Below are 11,447 nucleotides of genomic sequence, written 5' to 3' on the forward strand. Positions count from 1 at the left end.
GCTCCTAACTGCATTGGTAACTTATGGTTCTTCTTGAAGAAGTTATTGAAATCATTGTTCTATTCCAAGGTCCAAGAGAAACACCTGGGTCCCCTTTCAACTCCTACAGAAAATCACAACTCTCCTCTGACAACTTTGGAAATAATTGGCCACCCTAGAGTTATTTAACTTTACGGTACTATCTCTGGAAATTATGTAAACTCCCCAGTGGCTACATAAACTCGTGGCTCTCCTCCCAAAATGACTAGAAACGTGTGATTTGCTTCACAACTTCTGTAGAAAGTTATGGTTTCCTCTGACAGTTTTCAAAATGTTAGTCAACCCAACCACTTTCAAAATTTACGGTTCACTCTTTCTCTGGCACATAGGTAAATACATGTCCTACAACAACTGTGAAAACTCATGGTTCTACTCCCAACATCTGTGAAAGCTCATGGGAGGGGTGGGGGTAAGAGAAGGGGGTCTTCTATACCAGCACCCTTTCCTGTTTCTATGCATTCCAAATACGGGTTACTACACTTGCCCAAATAATGGTACTCCATTGACTTTGAAAGTTAGGCTAAGATGACCCTGTCATCATTTGAACTTCCATTGTGTTATGTTGAAAGGATTGTTACTAAGGGCCTTGAAGCCTAAAATAGTTTTTTTGCCTCAATTGTGGTGAAATGAAAACAACCAGACACAAGGCAGCTGTAGAAAACAACAATTTTCTGAAGATTTACAAACTGAAAGTATGAAGAGTTATGGATAAAGTGTTCCTGGTCACAGAGGCCATAATATGAAAACTACGACTGTCGAGGTGTGCTCATTTGAATTTTTGGGACAACAGTATGGTTGTCAAATAAAGTTCTAACACATCTAGTGGGAATATATGGAAAGACACTTTTATGGATAAAAGCCGGAGAATACCCATAATCTGCATTATGAATTACAATGTAATTTTGAAGTTTATTCGTTCTTGAATCAGCAGCCAAAACAAAGAGGCTAAAAGAAATCTAAGGGCCTGGTTTAGATATTGGCGGACAAGTTATTTTGTCACAATGGTGACAGATATCCCATCCTCCGGAATCTAAATTCCATTATATCCAATGGGATTTAGATTTCAGCTGACGGGGTATCCGTCACTGTTGTGATGGAGTAACTTGTCTGCCAATATCTAAATCAGGCCCTAAGTGGCTAAACCTAGAGTGCCCCAAAATAAGACTGGCTGCCTAATCCTCAACCACCTAAAACTTCTTTATCGTGTACTTAGGCAACAAAAATAAATGGAGTTAGCGTTGTCCAGGGAGAGCCAATGATAGCTAACATCGGCAGTAGCACACCACTGGCATTATTGCACAAGTGGCACAGATGGAACATGCATTCCAATACAAAAGTATGGAGTTGGTGGCCTAGTGAGAGGGAAGAATCAAAACAAACCCTTAGAGTGAGAATAGAAGCAACAAGAACCAAAAGTGAACCCATCTCAAGGGGTCTATCCAGAGGTGCACGTTGATGCAGCCAGATCTGTCAGAATTGAGTTTAAGCCAAATCTGTCTCAGGCAGGGTCGACTGGCCTATAGGGCAATCTAGCAAGGGCCAAAGGGCTGGTCTGACAGATCAGTGTGGGGGCGTGTTTTTTTGGCTGGTTGTGGGCATGTTTTATGGTCTAATGGGCCAGTTTTCACAGCTGACTTTGCCTGCAGCAAGCTCAAATGTATGCAGTAGTATCACTTTGCAAAACTCTTAGGCAGCATGACTTTAAAGGTTCAAAACCGCCCCATTTTGCAAACATGGGCCACGTGTTTAGCTATCTAATTCACTAATGGCGGCACTTTTATTTTGGTGCCCTTGCCAATTTTCTGTCCCAGTCGAACCCTCCACTTATCTATTCCCGAACGGACCTCATGCACAATTGGAACAATCTTACTTGTGACTTCTTTCCACATAACTTAAGAATAGGTTTGGTGTCACAGGTGTGTGCTCAGAATGGGAACCCCAAGGTTGGCTAGCAGCTTAGTGCAGATGCTGTACAGTTAGGGTGAAAGAGCAGAACCCTCGGAGTTGGGGATCAAACCAGTAGGATGAGAGCAGCAAACAGGGAGAGACTCCATGACTAAAAGTGGGTCGTCAAAAGAAACAAGAAAGCAGGACAGCGCAGAGTCAGTCATGCAGACTGCCCTAAAGGGATCCAAGAGAAGTGAATGATTACATATGTTTAACCCTGCTGGAAGATGCAAAAGGATCAGAGCACCAATATTCCCTGATTCTACCTGTCCGAAGTCGTCCTTGGCTTCTAGAAGCACAAACTCCATGTTGTGACCATGGCAGAAATTTGCCTGAGTAGGGTCTGTGGTGTACATAGAAAATGGCAGATATTTAGCAACATAACTCCTATGTAGCTTAGTGGCAGCACCCAACAGAACAACAGATCTATCATTGCTAAGCATCAAGAGGGTAGCTTCCGTTTTTTGTAACAACAGGACAAATGGTCTGGAACTGAGTGGAGCACGAAGGGGGAATTCATGATATTTCTCAATGGCTCAAAAAAGGATAAATTGATTTCACTATATTAACTGGGCAAGGTCCATCAGCAAAAGTTGTTTAAGCTTAGGGAGGGCCTAACAAAATCTTCATAAGATAAAACAGAAAATATGGACAGAATATAAGGAAACTGGGCACTCAGGTGACGTGGGATTTTATTCTCAAATGGAAGTATGAATGGTTCGAATCTTGTTGGTGTAACAAGATTTTAAAGCAGCACAGAATTACTGTTAGGCAATGAATGAAGGATGCAGTGCTAGAGGGTCAGTTAGTCTGTTGGTAGTCTTCAAGATCATCATCCGAGAATTGTAGGTTCAAGGAATCTGACTGGAATACAGTTCCATCTGCCCTGCAGGTTGCATCTGATATCTGCAACAAGAGCCTAATTTGGCGAGCCATCTTGGGGGTGGTAATAGTAATCAAATGTGATGGAATATTCTAACACACTTGGGAACAGCTACAGAAACTCATTAAAAAGTCAAGACATTTCAATGGGGACCAAAGGGACGGGTATAATATCCTTGCATACTGCCACCAACAGACCACCTGCCTAATACGTTCATGTTGCTCCTATAAACTGAAAGGAAAGTTATGGCACACCCACCAACAGCTAGTCCACTCTTGTACATAGTCAAGAAGAGCAAGGTGAATCCTGAAATACCTATACAGCTCCAAACAAAAGCACTGAACACTACTTGTGTTTCCACCAAAATTGTGAAATCTTTTCTTGTTCCTAGATAATGTCCACCCCATAACTGTGGAAATTTAAAGCACTGCCATCAAAAGCAACACAACTCCCAAAGCACTCAAACAACTTCTATATACGTTAACTGCCCTACTAAGCAAAGGCAGTGTACTAGTCAGGTGTACTTATCCAGTAATTATATAGAAAATTGCCAGGAGAGCTGCACTACTTTGAAAGCCTTTAGTGTACCTACCTAACAGTGAAGCAAGCTCTTCTAACAGCTACTGGCAGCTAAGGGAAGACTTTGTCTGTAGCTCCACAGTGCCCTGCATTTGTGATCATTCACTGACATAGCTCCGTTATTATTGAATTCATAAAGGATAAATGACCCAACACATAAGGAACAAGCTTTTTAGGAATGGGATGGGTATCCCATTGGGCTTTGGAGGGTCATGGAACTGTTAGCTTACTGGACAAGGAAGTATTGCAGTACTGTCTGCTCACTGGACAATAGCCACATGCTACGACAAGTGTCACTGAACTGTTAGCTCTTTGGGCCATGGATTGACAAGTACATTTTAGCTCATAGGGCCAGGGAGTGTCAGCACTATGACCCAGTAACCATGAAAGCTATTTAAAGCTAAGTATGTGAAACACCTTCAGACATCAGCTTCTGTATAATTTGCAGATTTTAACAAAAACATGCAACGCACTCAAATGGATCAAAAGTTACTGACAACTCTACCACACATGTTGCCATGGAGTGGAGGCCTTCTGGCAAGCGAGGCAGATTACATGTCAGTTCTTGATTTCTGAATTTAGGTGTAAAACTGATATCAATGATGCAAGATCTTTGTCCATTAAGTGTTAACGTGTGTAAAAATGACAAAATATTGAGGAACTACTGCTTCAAAATCTGGTGCACTATACTGCATAACTTGCCTTTTCTAGTGCAAAATGTAGTCAACCGTGCTGCATAAATTAGTCTTCCTTTGCCATGCAATCCCAGTGTCCCTGTCCACGAGCCCTTAAGTGGAGTACTACAGGCTCTTACAAGAGCTCTTCACTGCATGTCTATGAAATGCTCAGCGCAGAAACATAAGCTATTTTTCCAGGGACTGTCATCTGTTTCAGTCTTGGAAATATTACCCCACTAAGCAATGACCGTATGGGCTTTGGAAAAGAGACTATTATGCATTTCACAAGTGACTGTCCCAACTCTAACTTTCTTTCTTTTTCACAGGTCAAGCCACTCTCTGCACGTTCACCCGTGTTCTATAGGCTCTTTCCAGTGCCAAATATGTGTGCTTCTGCCACCTCACCCACTTTTATTCAAACTGCTTGCTCTACCATCACTTACTCTCTTCGCTGCATTTCCCCCTCCACTGCTCGAACTTGTATTCTTCTTTTGAGTTTTCAAATCCTGCCAAATATTCAGCATTCCCCAAAATTCGCTTCTCTGCCAAAACTTTCCACTTCTAATCAAAAGTCCCTATTCTTCCTACACCATCCTGTACTTCATGAAAGCCGTTGCCGAGACTTTTCTATTCTGCCTGTCCTTTTCTGATTTGCCCAGTCTTTCCCCTCCTCCCCCCAAATCATTCCTCTCTGTCACCTCTTTTCTCCTCTACCAGTTCGTCCCTCCTCTGCCAGTTCTTATTCCACTTCTGCACTTTACTTTTTTACCCGCTTCCCCTCCTTCTAGTGCTCTTCCCTTTTAATATCTTAATTTTCTCTCTCTTCACAAAGTCTCTCACTGGAACCAACTCTCCCTTCTTCTCCTCGGCATTCTTCTTCTGCACTCTCTTCCCTCAATTACCCCTCTCTTTCTACTTCTACTTCTGCTAAACGACTGCCCCCAGCCTGATATCCTCTGCTTAATATTCCCAACTATCCTCCAATATTCCCTCTTCTCCGGTGTTTGAAAAGAAAATCTTGCAGTCCAGGTACTCTGTCCAAGAGCACCTGTATGCTTCTCAGAAGTGCAGGGACGACTCTCCCATAAAAGAAATGCAGCCCTGCTGACAAGTGCTAAGCCTCTGCCTTTCAGTTTAATCAAGTACAGGTATTCTGTACCTGCCAGTTTAAAACATTTATACTGTCTCATTTTCCTCCCCTCCACCCCCCTTTGCTCTATTTTCCTCAAATCTCTTCTGTTCGGCCGATGACTCTTCTCTGTTTGAACTTCCTTTCTCTGTCCACGTTCCGTCCTCTGACCAGTTCTCCCTGTCTCGTTCGCCTCTGCACAAATATCCTCCCCCCTCGACGACTCTTCCCTCCATCGCCCATTCTTCTTTCCTCTGGAAGTTCGGCTCCGCCTTCGCCTGTCCCCACTTGAATGTCTAAAACTTTTCTATTATCCCGAAAGAGCTGTCCCTTCCTTGTGACCTCACCTGCCCTCCTGTCACCTCCTCAATCTCGGTCCAACCCCCACTCTACCCCTCCACCCACGTCTGAGGGTCTCACGAAATGTATGCTACGGTGACTTTCATGCCACCTCTGCCTCCTTTCCTTCGGGCCAGTGAGGAACTTCTTCACTTCACTCGCAGCCTCCTCTCCTCGGAAGAATGTTTCTGCACCTGTTACGTCGCCTACTCCCTTGCTGCTGCTCACGTCTTTCTCTGCCCTCTCTATAAACTCGGGGCGACAGCACACCACGCTAAGGAAGTCACCATGCCCCTGGCCCGACAGGGGCGGACCCCGCTTTTACACCCACGAGATTCACTCAGCCCTGGTGCAGTTTATAGCACCATTTTCTTGTGGGCCGAGGGCATATTTCTGAGTCTTTCTACCATGTGCACACATCCCCTGCACTACCATGTCTCAAAGTGCCGCTTCGAGGGTAAGGGGGTAAAGGGACAAGGCGGTGCCCTATCTGCCGTGAGCTTTCAGTCAGAAAGGTGTCTGTGGGGAGGTTGGGGGTCTGTAACAGATTTCCCTCTCCACATCATCTGCCCCTTATTAGCCCTGGTGTGGAGGAATGTGTGTGCCCAGAGCACAGGTAACTGATTTCCACGGCGCCCGTCACATACACATTCACGCTCCGTCTCCCGCCCCTCCCTACTGGAAGGAACCCCAAACCCCATCACACCACGAGTACCCCCAAGAATATCGAGGTCCCTTACCCGGCTGGCATGTCGGGCTCAGGCCCCCCTGTCTGGCCCTGGTGGTCTGCTTTCAGGGGCGTTTGGGCGTCCTCTCCCTGGTTCCTGAGGCTGTGGAAGCCCACCATGCGCTGGGGCAGCGGGCAGCAGAAGGCTGGGTACTCCATAGACCCGGGGGCGGGGGTCCCCCAAAGTGGACTTCAGTCTCGCCTCTGTCTGGGGGAAACGCAGCACTTTCCGTTCAGTGGCTGCTCCAGCCGCTCACGTTTCTTCCCCTCTCCTCCTCCTCCTCCTGCCTCCTGGAGTCATTATGAATTGCAGAGCACGTTGAGGCTTTCACTGCCTCTGTGTGTGTGTCTCACTCTCTCTCTCTATTACTCTCCCCCCTCTCCCTCTCTCTCGCACACACACCCCCTTTTCCAGCCCATCAGTCCTGCCTTTCAAATGCTGATTAGCGGACATTGTGACTGGAGGAGCTGGGGGGAGGGGATTCCATTACATCCCCGGAACATCCAGCCATAAACACATACATACACACACACACACACAAATGCGCTCTCTCACACACGCACACACACACACAGATCACGCATACTGATTCTGAGAAAAAAAACATTTAACCCTTTCCAGGAAACCAAAGCTGGACACTGGAAGAGAAAAGATTCACAATACTGAGCTTCACCAAGAACTTGTACCTACCCCCAAGGCCAACGTGGCTGTATAGCGCTTAGAAGACCAAAGAAGCTGTATAGAGCTTAGTGAGTGAGCAGCTCACCAATACTGACTGGGCGGCTACATGGCTCGAGACAAACACCTCCACGAATCCGATAACATGCATCAAAACGGACACCATCAACATAAGCACAAATCAGAAAATTACCGTCACCAACTTCAGAAAACATGAAAAACACACATATCAATATAAACTTCAACACCAGCAGTGATATCCAATCCAACATTAATATCTCACACTGATATCAACAGTAAATGAACTATCAACACCAAAATAATCTCTCCCACCACCATCTGCGAAATAAACATCAACAGAAAAATAACAACGAGCACCAACGTTGTATAAACGCCAACAGTAACCTGAACATTAAAACACCGCATTAACAGCAATGATCAGACTTGAAATAGGAAGTGCCCCTTGCTAGCGCAGTTATTTTAATAACAATTATTAATGAATGTTTATGTATTCTGAATAAATATGTTTATGTAGAAAATATAATAACACAGAAAAATAATGCAAGCATTTGAAAATGTGATCACGAAGAATGGCCATCAATGTTAACGAAATGTACTAATCAATGATATAATAATATGAACTATTGAACGTTTGTTAGACTAATGTAGTAATATGTCATATTAAGGTTATGCAGTAAGGTTTAGCTTTATTAATTGTAGGCCTTTACTTAGCGAGTGTCTTGGCCTATTTGCCAGGCATCATGTAAAAGCTGTATTTCATAACGTTTAATAAAATGTCTGTCCTAGAGTGTTAAACTGTGATTTCTATTGTATTGTTTAAATGTGCCCATAACGGAAGCATTCTCATGAGAACCGACTGCTAGAAGATGATGTTCCTGCTAGATGTAACGTTTTATGTGTAATGTGTGTGAGACTGACTTTCTCAGGAGGAGAACAATGGAGATACTGACTGGAATGGAAGCTGCAACTATATTGTTACCTGACAAGCCAGATGACGAGGACATTGCAAAACAAACCAATTAATGACATGTGAACGGAGTAATAGTAGAATTAATAGATTTGGAGTTTTAGTTTTATTGGGCAAAGTGTGAGCATGTGATTAACTGACCAATAGAGATTTGGGAAGTTGCTTTAGTAGTTTTGACTTAACGGGACTACACTGAGGAGAAAGCAGCATTTTTAGCAGGACATTCTGCCTGTGCATTTTGCCTTAAGCATATTGCATTTGCCGTAGTCCATTGCCCATTTTCTTCCTGACAGAAAGGTTATTATTTTCTTGTGCGTCCTGTCAAGAGGCATGCTTAACTTTATTGCTTAGAGCCTTTGCACTTTCTGAACTTTGATGCTGAATCCTGATGCCTTGCTGATCGACTGATGTCCTGAGAACGAAGACTGACTCTGCTTACTGATCCACACTGAGGATAGGTATTATGACCCAGACTGTTGATTATTATGCGTTCACTTTTCCTTTCTAGGTACCAACCGCATTGTTTTATAGAGCCATAGTTATGCGTTTTTCCAAATTTGTGTTACTAAATTGTTTTGCATGAACCCCAACATGCTGATGCTAATCTGATGTCAGTTAAGAATCCTCACTAATGAAATCATGGTAACAGGGATTAATGCTTGATGAACTTCTCTGCTAAACTTAATGTATGTAATCACATTGACACAGTTGACTTAGTTACTGATTTGCACCATAACTTTAGAATGTGTTATTAGTTCAAGCTTTGATTAGATTATGTTTCTTCTGCTCCTTTGGACAGCCAGTATTGTTCCTGTATATGTTTCATTTGATTTTGAGATTAATCCACATGACCTTAGCATTGTTAATATAGGGAAATAAATATTCAAACTTTTTCTAAAGGTGTGGTTATTCATGACTGAAAGGTCATGGTGCGTGACATTTACTGACTCCATCGATTATTGATGTTATTGATTGCTAATGATTATTGACTATTGTGTGTTTATTATTGCTTCTGTACTACAGTTATGGTAAGACCATCTTAATTGCGAGTCAAAAGGTTTATCAACCTATTCGCGTCACCTTGTAAGTTTAGTTATTAAGGTCTGACGCCCCAACAGAGATTGTAACAGAGGTAATGGTTAGTCTCCTTAAGAGCTTGCCATAGACGTCCGGTACAGAGTGACAGATGTTAACAGAGATGGTAAGAGATTGATGGTTCGTCTCCTTAAGAGCTTACCATAGATGTTCGGTATAAAATAATAGTTGAACTGAGACTAGGGAGGTAATGGTTTATCTCCGGAAAAGCTCATAGCAGAGATAGTAGCAGGATTGAAGGTCCCAGAGGTGGGAGCAGAATTCATTATTATTGAGATTTGGATTTTATTTTGAAAAGCTGTTAATCGGAGAGAAAATGTTCCCTTAAGTCCAGAAATGACTTTCCCAGAATCCAGGATCCCGCTAATGGTTGTTTGAGGATGTTCTTGGCGTTCTAGTGACAGTGTGAATGAAGTAGGTTGCGCTTGCACAACTTATGCAAATCGCGGGTGTATTGTTAGGTTTGTGAGGGTTTTAGAGAGTTTGCGTACTCAAAATGAAGTTGTAGAAGGAGTGTGCATACTCCGCAGTGTTAGAGTAGGGAAGTCATCGAACTTCATATGTGTATGGCGCTTTGTGCTCAAAAATTGTCCACATGGTTGTTGATGTACAGACCCTGCGTGGTCTGAGACTCCGGAGTATATTGAAAAGTGTATGAGACAGTTGGTTTTATGTTGTAATCTGTCTGGTTTAGTAGGTTGATCGGGTGTGGTCAACAAGTCGGAGTGTGAGTAAAGTGAGTGAAAGCAAATTTCAACTGAGATTTAGCGAGTACTATGTGCACCAGGACAGACCCATTGATCAGTTGAGAGTAAAATTTGTGCGTCGCATTTTGCTTGCATATCTGGGAGACTGAGAAAGAAGGAGTAGCTGTAAGAGTCGGAAGAGCCATCAGTGAAAAATCTGTAAGGTTTCTGAAGCGATTGTGTTACCTTTCCTGTAGTAAATCAGCAGATTTGTTTTTGTTTTTTGATTAGACTTGCAATTTTTGAATCAGAGTTGGGAGGACAAGCCGCAAGACTTTGTCAGCCGCAGTACGTGAGTGTGAAATCATTGGAGCCGCGCTGGGATAGGTCGGTTAGTGAGAAGGGTTGCGCACGGATTGGCAGCCGTCCGTGAGAGGCAATTGGTTGAGAACGTATGTGAAAGGAATCTTGGGATTAAAAGTCACTTCCTGATTTGATTTTGAATGACAAAAAAGGTCGAAAAGATGAAAATTTTCAAAGCTTTAAAAAGTGCCCTAAGGGAAGATAGGTATATTACGAGTGTAGACGAAGCTACACCGCCAGAAGGTACACCAGCTACCATTGTAACGGAAGAGAAGGGTGTCGCACCATGTCTTTGGCTAAAACAATGGTGCAAATTGACACAAAAGAATGGGAATTTAGCATTTCCTACAAATGGGACGTTCAATTTGAGGGTCTTGGAACATTTAAGGATGGTGCTATATGAATCGAAGCCCCTTCCGAGACCAGCACAGTTTGAGGCATTAGCGATTTGGGAGCTAGTAGCTAGACAGCAGCGGCAACAGAAATTAGAGAGGAGGATGAGAAAGGCAGAAAAGACTCTAGCAGAAGCTAGATGGGACTGTGTTCAGAAAGTTTGGAGGATGGAGACTTTTTCAAGGAATTAAGGGCCAGATGTAGCAAAGGGTTTTTCCCATTCTGTGTCAATGGGAAAATGTGTTCGTACATATGGCCCTAAGTTGTTTCCTGCAATTATGCAGGACAGTGAGAAGGAAGGAAAGAAAGCTACTAGGAAAACGAACAGAAGTCAGTCCGAGAGTAAGGAGGCTAGAAATTCTTCAACAGTAGAGGAGGAATCAGACAATGATGAGTTATTGAGAGATCGCCCACCACCATTTTGCCAACATAGGACAGTGCGCGCTCTATGGGCGACGAAAATGCAAAAACTCAGCCTTTATGCAAGAGCATAATTCATGCATTGTGTTTATATGCAGTTTGTTAACCTTTTGCATTGCAGACTTTAACCTTGAAAAACACTATTAATGATGTTTGCAATAACTGTTCAATTGCAAGGTATTGCTGCAGACTTATTGAGTGTGTTAGGGTGTGGTTGCTTTCTAGGATCTTCTCGAAGTTTTCTCCGCAGTATGACAAGGTGTGGTCTGTGGGCTGAGCCAGATTTATATAAGGGAGCCAGCCCCGCTCCAAGTGCTCACTATTCAGAGGTCCTGGTACAGAGCAGCAGCAATTTCCTGAGCTCCTGTTCCGGAGGCATGCTTTGAAATTCCAGGCCTTCACAGCATTATCTTGGTGATCCTAGAGCAGGGTGGTAAGACGGTGGTTGGGCTGGGCCCCCGACCCCGCTCTAAAAAGACTCTTGAATTCTTGGGCCTATTCTT

At 43.5% G+C, this 11,447-nt stretch overlaps 1 protein-coding gene across 1 annotated transcript in view; it reads right to left on the reverse strand.

The window, feature by feature from the left end:
* Positions 1 to 6,594, reverse strand: part of NPAS1 (neuronal PAS domain protein 1) — a 444,390-nt gene extending 437,796 nt beyond the window's left edge. Inside the window, exon 1 of the mRNA XM_069207656.1 lies at positions 6,334 to 6,594. Coding sequence (XP_069063757.1) covers positions 6,334 to 6,479 — 146 coding nt within the window. The 5' untranslated portion in view covers positions 6,480 to 6,594. The remainder of the gene's footprint in view (positions 1 to 6,333) is intronic.
* Between the last annotated feature and the right edge of the window lie 4,853 nt (positions 6,595 to 11,447).

The sequence above is a fragment of the Pleurodeles waltl genome, chromosome 9, assembly GCF_031143425.1.
Source record: "Pleurodeles waltl isolate 20211129_DDA chromosome 9, aPleWal1.hap1.20221129, whole genome shotgun sequence".
Lineage (NCBI taxonomy): Eukaryota > Metazoa > Chordata > Amphibia > Caudata > Salamandridae > Pleurodeles > Pleurodeles waltl.